Raw genomic sequence first — 20,228 nt, 5'->3', positions numbered from 1 at the left:
GGTTTTCAAACTTTTTGATGCCAAGGACCCCCAAATATGATGATCCTCTTCCCAGGGATCCCCTAGACTGCTATAAGTCATGTTTTGCCCATGCTTTACTTCCAGTATAAGAGTTACTCTGTAGGGGATTCACACTTAAGTTCTCTTTAAAAAATAATTTATTATTATTATTATTATTATTGCAATAAACAATAGTAATATATTTCTGTAATAATTTAACAGGCGGAAATGCTATGCGGTCTCATGCCTTTATTTTACTGAGAAACCCCCCCCCCCAAAAAAAAAAAAAAAACTGAAGAAATTGTATGTGTTGTTTCTGTTGACAAAGGCTTTGACAGGCTCTGGTGCTTCTTGCAGTTTCAAACATGGTAAAATGCTCCCATCTCCTCCTCGGCCCACAAAACCCCAGTGCCATGGGTTTATTTTAGATTTTTTTAAGTGCTTATAATGGCCAAACATACTTGAAATTATGCAAATGTGCAATTTAAGTAAATCTGGAGCGCTTTTTAACGTGGTCAGCTTACGTTAGCGATGCCCATGAACCAAACTCAGAGCACGAGATCGAGCACAGAACTGCTGTAACACCATGCTGCATATGAAGTTTATTAAGCTTACTTGCTACCTGATCTTAATGGCTTTTAACCGACAATGTTGTTGAATGTATGGAACTCTTATGGAAACGGGTCTCAGAACAGTTTGAAAGACACCTAATTTTCATCCCACCTCCGTATACAGTCTCCGAAGGCAGCATTTTCCATCTCTCTGATGCGAGCCTCATGTAATCAAAGTGGCGCAGATACGAGACATACAATACTCAAACTACTGCAGCTCTGTATTTCAGCGCGGGCTCGAAAGTGAAACTGATTGGTCAGTGGCGAACTTCTGAAGAGAGCATGATAGGTCAGTTGAGTTCAAAACAAACTTCAAAAGAGCTTGTGATTTGGTCTGTCATCCGTAGACACAGCCTATAATAAAATTAGTCACAATTTGTAACTTTACCTGGCTGATCATTTCTGTTTGCTAGCTCACTAATATCGCAGACGGTTATGCTTAATTAACTGCGAGAGGCAGAAACCGTGATCGCAGTTAAAATACAATTACTTGAGCATCCCTATATAACATGCTTTTTCCACCTCTTTTTTTTCTGAAATTTTCTGCGGACCCCCTTGCACCCCCTTGCAGCCCCCTGGGGTTCTGCAGACACCAGTTTGAAAACCCCTAGAGGCTCTGTAACATACAATGTATCATAATGAAAAAATAAAATATTAAATATAAATAAAATATTTTGGTAACATTTTACAATAAGGTTGTATTTTTTAACATTAGATAACTACATTCATTAACATGAACTTAAAAAAACAACACTTTTTCAGGACTTATTAATCTTGGTTAACATTACTTTCAACATAAACATAAAATGACCTATGTACAGTATATGCAGAAAGTAACATGCATATGCAAGTAACATATGCAAGAAGTTGGATATGTTAATAACTAACAAAGAACAATTGTATTTTCATTTTCATAATTTTCATTATAAATTAACGTTAATCAAATATAAATAAATACTCTACAAATATATTGGTAACTTTTAGTCCATGATACCTAATGCTTTAATGTCAACAAATAGAATCTTATTGTAAAGTGTTACCAATATTTAAAAATATTTGTGCAATAAAATATTGAAAAAACATATTTTTGCGTGAAGACTTGTGGATAGATTGCAAAGTTTACAGGATATTAAGAACAGATTATTAAACAGATCTGGGTTTAAAATCTGAATAGATGAATCACGTTTGGAGCCTTTCTAAAGTAGCCTGCAGTATATATGGACAACTGTGACAAGCCTAAATTGAATTTTGTATACTCATGTGCCATATTCTACTGTACACAGATTCTATATTAGCTTCTTCATTAATGCAAAAGTTGTTGCAGTGCATTACATTGATTTTACCTAACTTACCAATAGCCCTTAACAGTGGTAAAATCACTTTAATTCATGGCCTCTGGTGTCTTATCGCTTTATGCTAACATTTTAATAGCTGGAGTACACACATTTTTGCAACTCCTGCATAGCAAATACTGATGGCTTTGTCTGTCTTCTTCTGACGTCTTTCTAATGTCTTTTTTTTCTTCATCCACAGTATCTGCAGATACATTTTATTTTCAAACACAAAATCCCATCTCAAACAAGAAGATTTTTTCATTTTTTGTGTAAACATGAAAGATCTGCTCCTTGAAAGAAACATGGCTGGAGCCTGATTGTTCAAGAGTGAGCTGCGAGGATTCACAAATCATCACCAAAACTAACAACCCCAGAGGACTGAGACAAACAGCAAACAACATGAAAGTGTTTGTTTTGGCAAAGCACAAGGATTTAGCGGTGACATGAACATGAAGGATAGAGAAGATTAATAACGATCAAGCCATAAGACTGGACAATGAATGGTTTAAAGTCAATATGAAACCCCATTCGCAACCCATTTTACTTGTGTAATGTAACAGTTCAGAGTGAAACAGGATACTCAACGAGTAAGATTGTTGGGCAGGAGTTGATTTTATCTATCCAAAATTTACTGGATTGTGAAAAAGTTGGTGTTCCATACCAGAATGGAGCCAGACTTAAATGTGAGTTTTCTAAATACAACCCGCAGGACTTTCTTTCTTCTGTGGAACATAAAAGCGGATGTTAGACTGAATGTTAGCCTCAGTCACCATTCACTTTTATTGCCTTTTTTAATACAATGAAAGTGAATGGTGACTGAAGTGGTCACTCTAACATTCTACATTTGTGTTTCACAGAAGAAAGTCAAAGAGGTTTGGAACAACAAAAGGGTGAGTAAACAGTGACTACATTTTCATTATTGGGTGAACTGTCCTTTTAAGGCAGAAAATGGGATCAATTTTAATTTCATGTTGACTTTAACAACCCTCATTTGTGACAGTCAGTGTTGCTGCAGAAGACTGAAGGAAAGAGATCATGGCTGTGTCAACTGAGACAAGGACAGAACAATGAAGAAAGAAAGGCTATTGACAGGAGGTAGTGTCAGGGACAGCTTTTCTTGTATTGAGTTTTCTGCTTTGCCAGAAGACTCATTTAACGTGTGGTGAATGCTCTCTGCAGGCTCCTGTAATGGTCTTTTGTGAAGGTAACCATGCACCTGAAACACATCTAGCAACTGCAACCCGAGGCTTTGTGTTCTTAATAACTCTTTGGTGACCTACACATCCACCAGATCTTCTTGCATGTCTGTTTCTTGGAAGATGGATGTCTGTTTTCTTGCTGTTTTTAAGGAGGCATAAGATAAAAGGAGCTTAGATAAAGAATGGACCTTGCAAAGATAATTCCAACTTACTTTTTCTGACTCTTGTCTGCATGTTTATGTAAGTCCAAATTCTTCATTTATATTCTGTCAGTTTTATTCATAATGACTTAGTGCTGTACACTAATAGTGTAAAGAGCATTCTAGTGTTGCCTTCATCCAGGATGCAGTATGTGTTAATAGACTACGTTCTGACAGATTAAGACGCCATGCTGTGGTTGATATTCGTGACATTTTCCGAGAGAATCTGTTTTAATTTTTGTGAATATGGCTGTTGCACAAAATTGTATATAATTGAATAAATGTATTTCGTAGACACTATTATTGGATGTTATTGGATAACCATTCCTATCTGTTAAATTGTTTGTGTAAAGGAGGTATTTCAAAGCATACAACATGAATTCAACTTTCTCGTAATTTTCTAGAACACGAAATGGCAAAAATCAACACTGTAATCAACACTGTAACTTAAATATAATAAATTAAGATTTAGAAGTTTATAATAAATATCAACTAGAGTGATAAGACACTACTAATTATGGAAAAGTATTTTTATTAGGTATAAAAGGTAAACAATTCTGCTTCTGTCTTTTTTCCCTTAAAAATATACATATTTTGCCAAATAATATTACTGCAAATATAGTCATTTAAACTCAAAGGCATATTACCACAGCTGAATAGACAATCAATTGTACAATGAATGATCTTATTGGACAATGCTGTCATTTTGCAATATGTATTCATCACTATGCATGTACAATGTGTGATTATGGTGCATTTTATAATATGCACTTTATTAATTGCCAACAATTGTAGGATATTTCCTCTAATTATTGTACAATTAGCATTTTCCTTAGCCTTTAAAACCCTATATTAGAATGAGTTAAGTCCTAAACTAAATACAGTTAAAATGAAACTAAAGAGGTTAAAACAGTTAATAAACATAGTAGCAATAGTAATGTCTCCCAGTCAAGAAGACAGAATCGCACCATGTTAGTTTTAGGCAGCAATATTTTTACAAAAAGGGGATATTCACATTATTTTCAAAATATTGTAGACCAAACAAAATCCCTGAATACTGTTGTTGAGGAATAACTTTCAGCATTTCTTCTCATCCCAAAGCTTGACCTCTTTATAAGCTACATTTATTTAGTATTCACATTTTTTTTTCTCACAAGAAATTGTTTAGAATTACTAAACAGCTTTAGTATGTAAGGGAAGTGACCCATAAAGGTGCATTAACTATAATCATGCACATCATGCTATACGCAAATGTTCCCATACAGTATGTTTGTTTCTAAAACAACAATAGTTGCCCATTGCTTTAAACACTTAAAAGATACAGACAGCATAACAATCAATGATAAGAAACTGTCCCTTCAAAATACTGGACAAGGCCTCTTCTGGCACGTACACATACAAGAAAATGAGTTTGAAAGCATAAGGAAAACATGACAATGGTCCCTTTTTTAAGGGGCCTTGCGGATATTTGACAGGGCTTCATCAGTCCAGCTGCTTACTGCATGCTGTACACGTTGGGTCTGCTTTCAGATGGAAGCCCTGTTCAGTCCTCTGGAAAGATTGCTCTTGGTGGAGCTGTGGCCCATAGTCATAACTGTTTGGTAGTGCTCCATGGCCTGGACCCTGAAATAACATCATCATAAATAATAGTTGCACAGAGTAAAGTATGGGATTAAGCATGCAGTGGAGTTAATCGTTCACTATATTAGGAGTATGCATCATCATTTAAAAGCTTATTTAAAAGTGCAAATGCATTCAGGATGGTATCTTTTTATAAATTGTTAAATATTAAAACACAAACACCAAAAGTGAAACACCATATTATACTAAAATTAAATCACAGTGTGCAAACAAGCAGCAGCCATTGTAAATCAGGCTGTTAGCTACCTTTTAGTACGATTAGAAAATTAGATAACAAGCAAAAGTTGTTTTAGAAAAAAAACTTCCATAACTTTACCTCAGTTTTACTCCATGATAAGACAGTCCCTGAATCTGTTGCTTGCAGAATGAGAGAAATTTTAATTTGACTATTCATTCAGAAAGACAGTGCAATTCAGAAAGACATTGCCTTTTCACTGTGGTTGCTCACTGCAATAAATGGGATTTTTCTACGACCTAAAATCCCCTAGATTCCCTTTGGTCACATTGATTAAGAATGACTTCCCACCAAGGAATGAGACTGTTGAGCAGTTTGAAAATCTTGGCGGGATAAAAGTTATGTGTGGAATTCAAAAGAGGGTGGAGAGGGGGATGCTGTTTTTCACACCTCAATCCAGCTTAATGAGGGCACCATATGACTTGCTTATATATTTTTGTTCTTTTCCAGAACCAAATAAGAACACAATATCTCAAATTGCATCTTTAACAAACTTTAAAAAACAAAATATCTAAAAGAAAGGATTCCAAGTAAAACAATGAAATTGCTTTGATTCATTCATTCATAAAAATAAAAAAAAAGCATCTCAGTATCAAATCGCTGCAGTTACACGATTGAGACCAGTCAGTGATCATTTCCAGCATGTGTTTACTGTTAGACAACAATCCCCAAGAGCAGACCACTTTATATCCTGCAAGGAACAGTGCTGCGTAGAATTTGGGACACATGGGGCTTGTCTAGTTTTAAGCTGCCCAACATTATTTTTTTATTGATTTATTTTTTTTACGAGGGTTGGGTACAAAATACAAACAGGAAACAGCTAAATGTCATGAGTGGGAACTGGGATAACATTATGCCTCAGTGAGCAGACTTGCTATCTCTCACTTCCACTTTTAAGGGCAGATGGAAAAAAATAAACAAAAATTGACAGAAAATGTATGAAAGGTTAAAGGGATAGTTCACCCAAAAATGAAAATTCTCTCATCATTTACTCACCCTCATGCCATCCCAGATGTGAATGACTTTCTTTCTTCTGCAGAATACAAAGAAAGATGTTTTGAAATTATTTAGCTCTGTTGGTCCATATAATGCAAGTGAATGATGGCCGGAACTTTGAAGCTCCAAAAAGCACAAAGGAAGCATAAAAGTAATCTGCAGTATATCACTCCAGTGGTAAAATCCATGCCTTCAGAAGCGATATGATATATGTGGGGGAGAAACAGATAAATATTTAAGTCCTTTTTGAAAATAAATTCTCCTCCCTTCCCAGTAGGTGGTGATATGCACAAAGAATGCGAATCGCCAAAAACAAAAGAAGAATGTGAAAGCGGAGATTTACAGAAAAAAAGGAACTAAAAATGGATCTGTTTCTCACCCACACCTATCATATTGCTTCTGAAGACATGGATTTAACCACTGGAGTCTTATGGATTACTTTTATGTTTCCTTTATGTGCTTTTTGAACCTTCAAAGTACTGGTCACCATTCACTTTATGGACCTACAGAGCTGAAACATTCTTCTAAAAATCTTAATTTGTGTTCAGCAGAAGAAAGAAAGTCATACACATCTGTGATGGCATGAGGGTGAGTAAATGATGAGAGAGTTTTTATTTTTTTGGGTGAACTATCCTTAAAGAAAATTCTCATCAGGGTTAAAACAAGTGGATTAATTTCATTGGCTTTTTTTTACAGAATAAGAATGGGACAAGATCTGTTGTACTCACCGGTCATGACTCCCAATAGCATCATCAAAAGCTTGAGAGAGACGCTTCAGCCGCTGGAAGCCTTTAGACACACAATCCAGATCCTCATCAAACTGCCTGTCATGGGATGGAGAGGACCGTTGTGTTTGTGTTACATTCATATCTGCATAACAGCTCTGGTTATCCCTTAAAGGAATAGTTCACCCAAAAATAAAATTTATGTCATCATTAACTCATCCTTATAAATGTTATTTCAAACCCATTTGACTTTCTTTTCTTCGCAACACAAAAGGAGATGCCAAGCAGAATGTTAGGAACTGACAGCCTCAGTCACCATTCACATTTACAGCATATTTTTTTTCTCTCCACACAATGCAAGTGAATGGTGACTGAGGCTGTCAGGTCATACAGGTTTGAAATAACACGAGGACAATGATGACAGAATACAAATTTTGGGGTACACATTTCCTTTAAGACATTGTACAGAAAGAATCTTAACATACTAATTTCTAATTTTATAATTAATGATATGTTAAGTAGTATATATTTTAGGAATGGCAGGTAATGTTCTCAATGAAAGATTTTTATTGTGTTACAAAGAAAATATACATTTTTTTTTAACCTTTGGGGTCCCTGGGTTGGCTGAGAGCAGGTCTCTGGGTCTGTAAAGGTTGAAAACCCCTGATCTAATGCAATATTTTTTTCCAACTAAGTTCTGAGTGCAGATGTGCAATCTCACCTCCTGCGGTTCATAGTGTAGGGTGAGGCAAAAGGGCTTTTCAGTGCTGCCATGCGTACCAGCTGCCTCCTGGTGCCCCTGGTCTTCGCTGTCCTAACTGAAGAGACACTGGCATCTGGGGTAGAGGCCCCTCGAGGAGTTCGCTTGCTGGTTGACCTTGGAGTTCGCCTGGGGGTGATTGTAGTAGGGGCAGCAGATCGTTTCGGAGTGCAATCATATTCCTCCCCTTCAGATATTCTACCGGGTGTCATCACCAGACACTCTTGACGTGACTGTCTGCACCTTTGAAACCTCTAATTAGAATTGACAAATATAAGAAAAAAGTAATTGACATATCATTTTTATTCTGTATTCAGGTTAAAAGAAGAACGCATTTAGAGTGAAGCCCACCTGATAGACGTTCCCTATTGAGTTTTTTGCACCGCGGGTCATTTTGCGGACAGCACTAGCCTTTTGATTAATCTGAAGAGACTCCCAGGTGGGATTCTCGGAGATGTTGACGTTGGACTGCACTGGATTCAAAGGCAGTCGTTTGCGCAGAGACATTCTCAGTGAATTCAGTGAGCTGGAGGAGCGAATCTTCTTAAATTGCTGCGGTGCTTCGGGCGAGCAGTCAGGGTCCGACTCATCGAGGACAGCATGCGACCTCCAGACCCCGCTAACAGCAGTAGTGGACGTCATTGTGAGAACTTTAAGGTAACGTAATACGTCTATTTGCAGAAAGAAAGCAGTATTTAGCATACTTGCATTAGGGGCCGTTCAGACCGAACGCGTTATTGCGTTAAAAAGTGAGACGCAGCGCCAGAGCAGAACGCAGGGTCTGTATGACTTGTCACAGCATCCCAAAAACGCGGTACTCCTACGCGAGACGCTGAAATACCAGTCAAATGTCCGTCCAGCGTATATTTACATAAAAACAATAGAAAAACAGCGCGGATGGATGCGTTCGGCGTGAACGCCCCCGCATGGCCACTTGTAGGGCAGCCGTATTATACCGCTCAGTTGAGTTGAACTGGATCCAGTAATTAGAATTGGACATTATTTCCAATTAAACAGCTGATCTGTCTCGAAATTAACACTATTTACCCCGTAAACAATCCATTTGGAGATCAAATGCAACTAGACGTACACGTGATTCTACGAGATATTAGTAATGTAAAGCAGAGATTAGACAAAAACAAAACAACAGTGAGCAAACTATCCATTCAACTGCTAAACAGTTAACGCTGTATATGATAGCAATTTCACAAAAGAAGCAAAACTATCCTCAATATATCCCCACAAACACAGCAGCGAAGCACATGCTTCAAACTATATTGCGTAAAAATCGCCTTAAAAGTTTAAACCTACCGTTATTTTGTATCCAGGCTGGTTACTGTCCTTAACTTTGTCTCGTGTGGCTGTTTGAATTTGGCGGACAGCTCCCTTTGGAAGAAAGACCCCGCCCACCGTTGTTCCGCTGCTCCACTCCGATTGGTTTAACGTGTCGTTGCGTCGCAATCGCAATCTGACGTAAGGAACGGCCCTTTGTTAAGGTAAAAGAAGTATCTTTTCAGAATCAGAATGAGCTTTATTGCCAAGTGTTCTCACGTACACAAGGAATTTTATTTTGGTTATAGGAGAAACAAGTGCACAGAACATTACAGTGAGACAGAATATAAAACAAGGTAAGAGTATAAATAGAAAATATAATGGGACATATAACAGAATGGCATATGTACATGTGCAAGTAGTAATGTATGTGCAAGGTAGGGGTATTTACAGTTATTTAATTAAATATATGAATTTACATATGTACCTGGGATATGTATTTACATTATTGCACAATGGGGGAGTCCTGAGGCAGTTTAATTGTTCATGAGGAAAATGACCTGAGGGTAAAAACTGTTCTTGTGCCTGGATGTCCTGGCGCTCAGAGCTCTGTAGCACCGGCCAGAGGACAACAGTTCAAAGAGGGAGTGGGCAGGGTGTGTGGGCTCCAGAGTGATTCTACCTGCACGTTTCCTCATTCTGCAGATGAACAGGTCTTGGAGGGTGGGCAAGGGGGCACCAATAAAACACTCAGCAGTCATGACTGTCCGTTGTAGATTCCTTCTGTCTGATTTGGTGGCTGAACCAAGCCAGACAGTTATAGATGTACACAGGACAGACTCAATGACTGCTGAGTAGAACTGTGTCAGCAGCTCCTGTGGCAGGTTGAACTTCCTCAGCTGTCGAAGGAAGTACAACCTCTGCTGAGCCTTCATCACAATGGAGTCTATGTGGGTGTCCCACTTCAGGTCCTGAGTGATGGTAGAGCCCAGGAACCTGAATGACTCCACTGCTGCCACAGTGCTGTTCAGGATGGTGCATGCAGATGGATTTTTCCTGAAGTCCAGTATCATCTCCACTGTTTTGAGCGTGTTCAGCTCAAGGTTGTTGTGACCGCACCAGACATCTGCAAACTTCAGGAGCTTCAGGAGCTTTTGCAGTGCAGTCATTCATGTACAGGGAGAAGAGCAGTGGAGAGAGAGAACGCATTCCTGAGGAGCACCAGTACTAATAGTGAGGGTCCCAGATGTGAGTTTCCCCAGTCTCACAGCTGCTGCGTATCTGTCAGTAAGCTGGTGATCCTTTGACAGATTGGGGTGGGCACGGAGAGCTGGGTCAGTCTGGTTGAGAGAAGATCAGGCATGATGGTATTGAAGGCTGAACTGAAGTCCACAGATATTTAGGATCCTTGCATAAGTCCCAGGTCTGTCGAGCCGTAGCAGGATATTACACTTTTTTAAACTCATTCATTGAATATAATTAGCTAAACATTATAATAATAATAATAATAAAAAAGATATAGAGGTAAGCTGTATCTTTTGCAATCAATATTCAGAGACAGCAATTCATTTGTTTTGGCACTGCCCATATGTATTTTTTATTTTAATTATTAGATTTGTTTTGTGGCAAAATATACTTGATTTTATTGTTGAAAATATTAATGAACATTTTATTTTACAGTGAAAACATGCATTGTTGTGTATTACTTAAATCAGAAAGACAGGCAAACTCACACATATTTAATCAATTGCGTTATTTTAATGGCTAAATTCCACATTCATAAATGCAAATTCTCAATAAACCACGTTTTATGATATTTAAATAGGAAAATGTCCATTATGTTGAATACATTTTGCCCTTTCAGAAGCAAAAATCTACTCAAATTGTACAGGCATGTGTTTTCTTTTAAAGTCTTTATGTAATATTGTATACTTCCCCCAAGCATACTTATTTTTTTTATAGTATATTTCTATGTGTTTATTGATTAACAATAATAGTAAAACAACAACAACTACAAAAAACAATTGTATTTTAAGATAAACTGTCTCAATTCTCAGTGTCTACTTTTAAAGGTTCATTCAGTTATTTTTTTTCCTCATTTAATTTTTTTTACTTATAAATAAACACTAATTTTAAAACATATGTATTAAATAATGACCACTCACATGAGATGAAGACTCCAGTCATATCAGTAACCTTATAGAAGCTCTTTTATTCTACATGGAGAGGGTCCGCACATGGGGGCTGCCATTTTAGAATCACATGACCATAGGAAAACTAGCATAGTCTCAGTAACCTTGGACACTTTCATTCATGAACATCAACTGGTTTACTGTGAATAGTGAATTTCTACAATGGCACTGGTAACAAAACTACTGTGTTTGAATAATGCAGCATCCAGGCCACTAGGTGTCTGTATTATCAAAGTCTCTCTAGCAAGTCAGTCCACTGTCAGCCTTCTTTGGGAGGCTATTTCCAGTCATGACAGTGCAGCTTCTATCTACTTGAATGGTGGAACACTGAAATCTCAAAAATGGTTGGTCAAGATTACGATCAAAAAGCATATTTTAAATCAACAGTAAAATCTGACAAAACTGGTATCATAAATTGTTATTCTTTACCTCATATTACGCTAAAAAACGCAATTTTCCCAGCTTGTATAGCTAATGCGCATGGCGTTCTTGAGTTGATTGACAGGCGATGTCTGTATCTAAAAGGTGATTGGCTCTTGTAAGGCGGTACTTCCTTTCTACATCCGTTGACCATTGGGCACTTAGAGCTCCTTGGCTGGGCATTCCGCTTTCTCCCATTCATTTGAATAGAAGTGGTCCGTCTCTCATAAAACAAAATAAAAAAAAAAAAGTCTTTAAATTATATTTTATAATAGATTTTAAACGATGCTGCATCCAAGCCGCTTGGTGTCAGTGTAAAAGTTACTGAGTGCACCTTTAACTGTTAAATCCAGAGATAACAAAGTTCAACATGAACAAAACAACCCTGGATGGTAATAAAACATTGTGTAATGTCTTATAAAATGTCTAAAATCAATCAAATGTCACCAGTTTTTCAGTACATTAGCTACTGCATTGATCTATTTTGTCTATCTAAAGTTTGTGCTTGTCTTCAGAGAAACCCACACTTATTTGTATTTTTTTCAGCCAAGCATCTCAAAATTCTGAAATAGAATTACATTTTTATTTGTTTCAGCATTTATTTTCACCTTGTGGATGCTTTGATACAGTATACAGAGAAAAATTTTAAAGTGCCCAAACCTTTCATAGAACATTCCATTATAATTATTGCCACACATTATGTTTTGAGTTTGATGGCTAAAGGTTAATGTCTTCTGGGTAGTTACATTTTACAGTGCTTATTTACACAAAGAAATATCCTTGACCTGAACAGTTAACAATAGTTTGCAATTCATTTGTTTATTCATTTATTCTCCCTAACAAACCTGAGTATCAGTGTTCTAGGAGTGGCTGCTGGCTCAGATAAAATACTTACTCAATGCCAGAAGAATTAGGAGAATACCAGAAGTACAGAATCAGGAGAAAAATGCAAGAGGCAATCATCTCAGAGAGTTTTTTGACAGACCTTTTTTCACCTCATAATTTAACAATGATAAAGCAAGGGGGCAAAGTTAGCAACCAAAGAAGTGTTTTTTAATTAGCAATTCAGATTTAAGAGGGATTCCATCGCAGTGTCCCATTTGCCAGTACAATAACGGTTACTTGCATTCCAGTCAGGCTTGTCAAGTGATGGTGTCCTCAAAGCTCAATGTTTCAAATTGCTCTCTGGTTTGAATTCCTGAGATGCTATTCCATCTGGAGACGTTCAGTTTAGTTTGCAGCACTAAGATGGAAAAAAGCACTTTGTTTCTGACCTTTTTAATAGTTTCAGACAAATATTTTTTGATATTTTTGTAAACTACAGTGAATACAGGCAAAATAGGACACTTACTGTTGTTTTAAAAATATGATCAAAATATCTACATTAATGTCATTCAATACTAGTTTATGATGGACTTAATGCTGTATATATTTAAAAATATATACACAAAATAGTGGATGGTTCAGTTTAAATGTACCTGTGTTCACCTTTATTGATAGTGTTATTTTTAAACAGAGCTGTTGCTATGTTGATAATTAAAAATGAAGCTAACATACCTTTTTAATTTGATCCCTTCTAGAGATGATTGCTATTATTATTGTGCAGACAACCACCACCACTCCAGCAATTGTGGGTCCGAGAGGGAACTTTAGAACTTTATCTAATGGAGGAGACAAAATGTAAACATAAATTTCAATTGGTTTGACAGATGTAATACATATAGAGCATAACGAAGATGTTGAGCCTTAAAATAACAATAAAACAGGAACACAAACCTTCAACCGTAACTTTAAATGTCTTGTTCCTAATTCCGTAGACAGATGAAGTTGTCTCACAGGTGTACGTCCCTTGATGTACATCACGCTTAACTTTAGGGACTGTCAACTGAGCGGTTATGCCATTATTGGTGGTTTTATAACTACCAGAGGTCAGATCTAGAAGCTCATCATCCTTTTTCCAAGCCACAGTTACAGGAGGGTTGGCAAGGACATCGCAGGACAGAACAACATTGCTTGTTTCCTCAACAAACACCTCTTCTGTGTCATTAAGATCTGGGGGAACTGTAATGTATAGTAGTAATTCAGAGATGAGAATGGAACACCACTTGATACAATATCTGCCCTTCAACCTCTATTTTGTTTGTTTAACAAAAACTGGAATTTTACAGTTTAAATTTAGAATCAGATTCAGAATGAGCTTTATTGCCAAGTATGCTTACACATACAAGGAATTTGTCTTGATGACCAGAGGTGGGTAGTAATGCACTTCATTTACTCTGTTACATTTACTTGAGTAACTTTTTTGGGGAAAAATTACTTTTAGAGTAGGTTTAAAAGTGGGTACTTCTTACTCTCACTCAAGTAAATTTCTAATAATTTTTTTTTTACTTCTTTACAATGGTACAAAGTTCACACAGCTGCGCGCGCTGAGCCGCTGTCACAGACTGTCACTCAAGTCATTAGTACTACAGCATCATGCTCTTCAAACAAAATGACACACTTTCCTCACTCTGCACAGTGAAAAAAAGAATAGTTTTGTCATGCAATACCTTCATTTAACACCAAGACAAGCGGATATTTCAAGATTAAAATCACAGCTTCAATTTAAGGCAGCACGCTGAGGTAAGTTTTGGCTCCAATGATAACGCGGGCTTTTCTGTGTAATGTGATGGTAATTTTCAGGGTGATTCTGTAAATATGGGCTCATATGACATCAGGTTTTAAGTGTACATTTTTAAATCAGTACAATTATATCAGTGCGCTTTGTCCCAGATTCCGCATGTCATGAGAATTTACGCATTTACCCCGCGCCCTCGCGGGGGTACTGGAAACTATCGCAACTACTTCAGGCGGATAAATCCATGTAAACATCCAAGTTAAGTGTAAATAAATGCCTTGGCTCTGCTGGTCACGTGATTGACAACTGGAGCACGAACAGACAGCATATCTGCGCGTGAACAGCGAGGTGCGTGGCGCGTGTGTGAGAGATGTGTGGGTCCGAAATCGTTCACTCATTCACTATTTCCTATATAGTAATTGGCAGTAAGTGTACTGTATCTCAGCTGTGAGTGAACGAAATGAGTGAGTGAATTCGGATGCTGACGTTTACACAAAGCGTCGGATCTCTGGGGCTGTTGCAGAAACAACATCACATATGAACTTTTAAAATACTTGGGCCTTACTTGTTATTCTTATTAAATCATATATTAATACCATAAATCTTCATTCTGTTTGTTATTTTTAATATATACTGTGTTAATATAAAGAGTAAACACATCTGATCAAATAAAGAGTACATTTTAAAATGTATCTGTATGTTTTGCCTCTCTATATGTTATTATGTTATTTTAATCAAGTAATGATTTGTCAAAAAGTAACTTACTACATTCAGCATGAAATAAAACATTGCAGGAGTGAAGGAAGCAGTAAACTCCCAGCTCGTATGTCTTCCCCGTGGTGGACTGTGGGCAATTAACCGTTGTTGAGTGTACATCAAATGTACACTCGAAATTTGAGTGCATTGTGGGTAATAATGAGTGAACAAAAGTAAGGAAGGAGTGGCTCACTCTGAATTCAGACAATCCTACAAAATGGTGGACACTCGAAACAGTGCACTATACAGTGGATAGGGGGCAGTTTCAGACACAGCGAGTGTTCCACGAGTGTAGGGTGGGTGCCCTATGCACTAGGCTGTGTATATGCATTTAGAGAGCACTGGTACTGCTGTACAGAACTAATGATCTAAATTCTTTTGACACTGAAAACTGTAACTACACTAGAATAAGAATCCGCGCAGGACTTTAAAAGCTATGAAATAGCTAAAGGAGGCATTAATAAAGCATGATCTTGCTTTGGTTTATATTTCAGCATTATATATAATGTCCTTGTGGGACATTTTCACATTTTTACTGTAATAATTATTAAAAATGTTTTCAAACCTCTCTTACTGACAAATTCATCCAGATCTAACAAGAGCCCTTAAAGGGATATTGTGCGTTCCATTTGTCTCGGAAGTCGGAGCTCCGTGTTATTTTCCGAGTTCCGAGACTGGAACTGACAAATGGAACGCCCCCCGATGTCGGCATTCCTACTCGGAAAGTCGGACGAACTCAGAGGACCCCGAGTTCAGAAAGCAAGATGGCTGCGAAGAGCATCGACTGTAGTATGCTGTGGGTTTAAATTTTTTTTTTTTTTGGCACTTTTGTCTTTTTTTGTGTCCAATTTAGTAAGTTGTATACAAAATACTGTATTACCATTGCCTATAGGCATGTTGCTACGATCCTGTTATGCGTGAATTACCGCGTAATGTGTTGTTTATAAACTGGTACAGCTAAAATTGGCTAGGTCGCTGCTGCAACAAGAACAATGGTCAATGTTGCTGCAACAACACTGCCTAACATTACAAGCCGTAAAACCATTTACACATAAACCCCGTTAGTCAAATTTATATTGCAAATATACGTTTGTACTTCCATAGGGCATTGCCCTTTGTTTACACTGCTGGTTCGATTAAAACGTGGTTAACATGTTTTCATACAATCGAAAACATTAACATACCTTCTCCACTTTCTGTCAACTTCCTCGAGGTCTCTTAGGTGAAGGGCATATTTATTTTGTAGCTCTCTGTACTCCAAAAGAGCTAGTGCAACAATTACTTTCCAGGAGGCGTCCATCTTTTTTCCGACTTGTCGTGTTGTGTGTAATGGAACGCATCCAACTCGGATTTCTTGTTTTTTTTTTTTTTTTTTATCGGATATGACATCGATCCGAGTCCTGAGCTCCGACTTCCGAGACAAATGGAACGCAGCAATTGTTCAACCAAAAATGAAAATTCTCATTATTTACGCACCCTCATGCCACCCAAGATGTGTATGACTTTCTTTCATCTGCTGAACTCAAATGAAGATTTTTAGAATAATTTCTCAGCTCTGTAGGTCCATACAATGCAAGTGAATGGGTGGCAACATTTTAAAGCTAAACAAAATCACATAAGTCAGCATAAAAGTAAACCATAAAACTCCAGTGGTTAAATCAGTATCTTCATAAGCGATGTGATAGTTGTAGATGAGAAACAGAGAAACAGATTCTTATTCTTATTCTTGTGTTTTTGGTGATTCACATTCTTCTCTGCCTATCGCCCCCTGCTGTCTAGCAAAACATTTAAACAAATGTTGATCTGTTTCTCACCCACACTTATCATATCACTTCAGAAGATATTAATTTAACTACTGGAGTCTTATGGATTACTTTTATGCTGCCTTTATGTGCTTTTTGGAGCATCAAAATTTTGACCTACAGAGCTAAAATATTCTTCTAAAAATCTTAATCTGTGTTCTGCTGAAGAAAGTCATACACATCTGGGAAGGCATGAGGGTGAGTAAATGAGAGAATTTTCATTTTTGGGTAAACTATCTCTTTAAAGTGATAGCACAGCCATAAATTAATATTATGTCATCATTTCCCTACCCTCATGTTGTTCCAAACCCGTGTGATGCTTTACATTATGTGGAACACAAAATATGTTAGACAGAATGTTAGGGATTGACAGTCTCAGTCACCATTCACTTTCAAAATATGGAGAAAAAAAAACATTCACTGAAAGTAAATAGTGACTCAGGTAAACATTCTGTCTAATATCTCCTTATTGTGTTGCATGGAAGAAAGAAAGTCATACAGGTTTGGAACAACATGATGGTGAATTATGACAGAATTTCCATTAATAATAATAATAATAATTCTGTAATACATGTTAAATGTGTATTATATAATGGAATATAGGGGAGTAAACGTCCATTATGTCATTTGTGAAAGTAATGAGTTACTCACTACTTGAGTACTCTTTAATTGGATCCTTTCTTACTGTTATTCAAGTAATTATTTATGTTAGTACTTTTACGTCTACTTGAGTAATTATTTTTTTTAAAGTAATTGTACTTTTACTTGAGTACAGTTTTTGGCTACTCTACCCACCTCTGTTGATGACAGAAGCTTCCAGTGCACAAACAATACACTGGAATTTACATTTAAAAGACACCCCACAAGGGTAAGGTCAGCGTCATTTCAGTTTATTTACAATTCAATGTAAAGTTCAATTTAAAGTACTCATATCTGTAGAAAGATATTTCAGGTGGTCAAGGATCCGGGTGAAAGTTATTGTCTGAAATAACTTAAATTAAATTGATCCAGAACTACACTGTAAACACTAATGTTGTCATTTCTGGAAAAATCAAGTTGTCTTAATTAAACATGACTTGAAATATGAAGTTTTGTGCTCAAAATTCAAATGCTTATTATCTGTACATAATAACTCAAACTATTGAGAACAAAATTGAGGCTATGGGGAATACCCATAATGCCTTGTGCTTTAATGATTTAATTATGTTTCCTTGGTCAAAGGGAACATATAGGGGCATTTAAAGAGTTGTTATAAAGAATTCATAGAGTTTTTATTTTATTTTTTATTTTAAATTTTTTATCTTTTGTAGTATGATTTATGTTGATTTATTGCAAATAGTTGTTTCATTTGATGTCACCATTAGGGCGATCTGTGTCCCCTTTGGTCAAGTTGGACACTGTTAACGCCATTCCATTCTCCTTGTGCATTTTCAACTAAAGTACAGGTATCTATGCATAACAGTAGATAAATATGTTTATTTAAAGACTGACCCAGAATAAATTTTAATCTACTTTATATGAGCTGTATTATAGTATGATCTAAATTTGAGTCAATTCAATTAACATTATTAAGTTGAAACAACAATATTTAAATAGCAAATCTGAGTTTAGTCTACTTGCATCTAGTTAACTTAAAAAATAAAGTTCATTCGATATGATCCAAGTTTTGGAGATGCCATTACTCAATTCGGTTGAGGGAACAAGTTTACTCAATCAATTGAGTAGAGTGAACTTATTAGGGTTTTCAGTGAAACCCTCAGTATGTTGTTGGGTAAGATCTTGAAATTTGATAATGCCTATATAAAAACTGAGGAATCTGATGGTAAATGGCCCAAAATTTATCATACATTTTTTTTAAATTTTATTTAGCAAAAGCTACATCACTAAATAATGTCATCATATATCCCAAAGCCTTGTCTGCACCCATATCAACAGAGATGACCCCTCAAAATATTCTTGCTTAGTCATATTCCCTCCATGTATCCTGAACATTAAACTTACACTGGACATCAAGTTCAATGGAGTTGTTCACGCTTGCATCACCCTTCAGCTGACATGTAAAGATGGCTCCATTGTCCTCTCTGGTGACAGGCTGTACACACAGACTACTCCTGTACAGGCGGTTTTCTTCTTTCAGGTCCACCAGGTCACCATTGCGGTACCACTGCAGTTCATTTTGGTTTGATGGGTCCATACTGCCATCAGTCACGCAGGTCAGAGTGACCGTTTCCTCAACCTGTGTCTGAATGAAGCTCCCAGCTGCCTTGGGACATGACTCAACAGTGACTGCTGCTCAGAATAAAATGAAAATGAAATGTTGAGCAATACAATTAGGCATAATTTGCTGGAAGTTTTTTCCAATCATATTACAACAGTGATTCTCAACTGGTTTTGCTTCAGGACCCAGATTTTAGTACCAAAAATGATTTATCGTAGAGTAAACAAAAATGTCCTTAAAATCAAACGTTGACATTTAGTACTGTTCATTGGCTGAATAGGAAACTTGACAATTTTGTACATGCATAAATAACAGCAGAAGTGTAATTTACCAGCCTGGAAAAACAATGGGCTAGTATTTTTACATACTAACCTCCTAATACTAGTATATAACTAGTGCTGCTGAATTTGCACCAGAATACAGTAGATGTATGGTTTTGATGTCAACAAAAGATATAGGAAGTGTTTTCTCCTCCCTTTTAAAAGTTGATAAGCCTATTTATTTTGCCTTTCTAACTATGCAGGATTATATAGTTAGTTGCACATTCAGTTGAGAACCATTAATCTAGTCTACATGTATTGTTAGCAGAATAAAACACTCAGCATTGCTTTAAAACAATGAACAACATTCAGTTAAAATGTTTGAGCTATTATTTAACAGACAACCTTTAAAGTGCTCCCCCACAAGCACCTGCATTGTTTAGACTTTAAAATCATGAAGTGGTAGTTTACCTTTTGCATGGCTGATGCAACAGAGTAGAAGCAAAGTGACACAAACTGATACCTTCATTTTGTATACCTGCCAACTGTTTTCAAAGACAAAAAGACAGAAGATAGGCTTTGAAATTTCTGATTTGATACTTTCTTATTTATGCACATGTACACTGAAAGATGTTATATATATATATATATATATACACACACACACACACACACACACACACACACACACACACTACCATTCAAAAGTTTAGGGTCACTTACTCATTCTTTATTTTTTATTATTTTCACATTTTAGAATAATAGTAAAGTCATCACAACTATGGAATAATAGAAATGTAACTATGGGAATTATGTTGTGGCTAAAAAAATCTCTCATAACTATGTTATATTTTAGCATCTTCAAAGCTGCCACCCTTTGCCTAGATTTTGCAGAAATGTACTCTTGACATTTTCTCAACCAACTTCTTGAGGTATCACCCTGGGATGCTTTTTAAACAGTATTGAAGGAGTTCCCATCTATATGCTGGG

The 20,228-nt window shown here is 36.7% G+C and overlaps 3 protein-coding genes across 6 annotated transcripts in view; 1 reads left to right on the top strand and 2 right to left on the bottom strand.

Annotated features, from left to right (window-relative positions):
* plrdgb (PITP-less RdgB-like protein) overlaps window positions 1-3,637 on the top strand; it is an 80,812-nt gene extending 77,175 nt beyond the window's left edge. The window contains exon 19 of the mRNA XM_051677432.1: window positions 2,145-3,637. The gene's annotated coding sequence lies outside the window, so the exon portion shown is untranslated. The remainder of the gene's footprint in view (window positions 1-2,144) is intronic.
* Window positions 3,638-3,859: 222 nt separating this feature from the next.
* On the bottom strand, window positions 3,860-9,095 carry LOC127428801 (uncharacterized). Of its 4 annotated transcripts, none has more exons than XM_051677406.1 (6): window positions 9,013-9,095; window positions 8,053-8,372; window positions 7,663-7,955; window positions 6,945-7,040; window positions 5,302-5,342; window positions 3,860-4,967 (listed from the first exon to the last, which is right to left on the bottom strand). In XM_051677406.1, the coding sequence occupies exons 2-5, from the start codon at window positions 8,341-8,343 to the stop codon at window positions 5,309-5,311; spliced, it is 714 nt and encodes a 237-aa protein (XP_051533366.1). In that variant the 5' UTR covers window positions 8,344-8,372; window positions 9,013-9,095; the 3' UTR covers window positions 3,860-4,967; window positions 5,302-5,308. The 4 variants fall into 4 exon arrangements, with proteins under 4 accessions (XP_051533366.1, XP_051533367.1, XP_051533365.1 ...); XM_051677407.1 differs by having other exon boundaries at window positions 5,302-5,336; XM_051677405.1 differs by lacking the exons at window positions 3,860-4,967; window positions 5,302-5,342 and adding an exon at window positions 5,361-6,253.
* A 3,051-nt stretch (window positions 9,096-12,146) lies between these two features.
* Window positions 12,147-19,767, bottom strand: LOC127429207 (transmembrane and immunoglobulin domain-containing protein 1-like). The gene is made up of 5 exons (XM_051678081.1): window positions 19,710-19,767; window positions 18,762-19,049; window positions 13,362-13,646; window positions 13,143-13,246; window positions 12,147-12,828 (listed from the first exon to the last, which is right to left on the bottom strand). Exons 1-5 carry the CDS (start codon window positions 19,765-19,767, stop codon window positions 12,811-12,813), a joined length of 753 nt encoding a protein of 250 aa, XP_051534041.1. The 3' UTR covers window positions 12,147-12,810.
* Window positions 19,768-20,228: the final 461 nt, after the last annotated feature.

This window comes from Myxocyprinus asiaticus, chromosome 38 (assembly GCF_019703515.2).
Source record: "Myxocyprinus asiaticus isolate MX2 ecotype Aquarium Trade chromosome 38, UBuf_Myxa_2, whole genome shotgun sequence".
Taxonomy (NCBI): Eukaryota; Metazoa; Chordata; class Actinopteri; order Cypriniformes; family Catostomidae; genus Myxocyprinus; species Myxocyprinus asiaticus.
The sequence above is the reverse complement of the archived record's forward strand: the minus strand, read 5'-3'. Positions and strand labels throughout refer to the sequence as shown.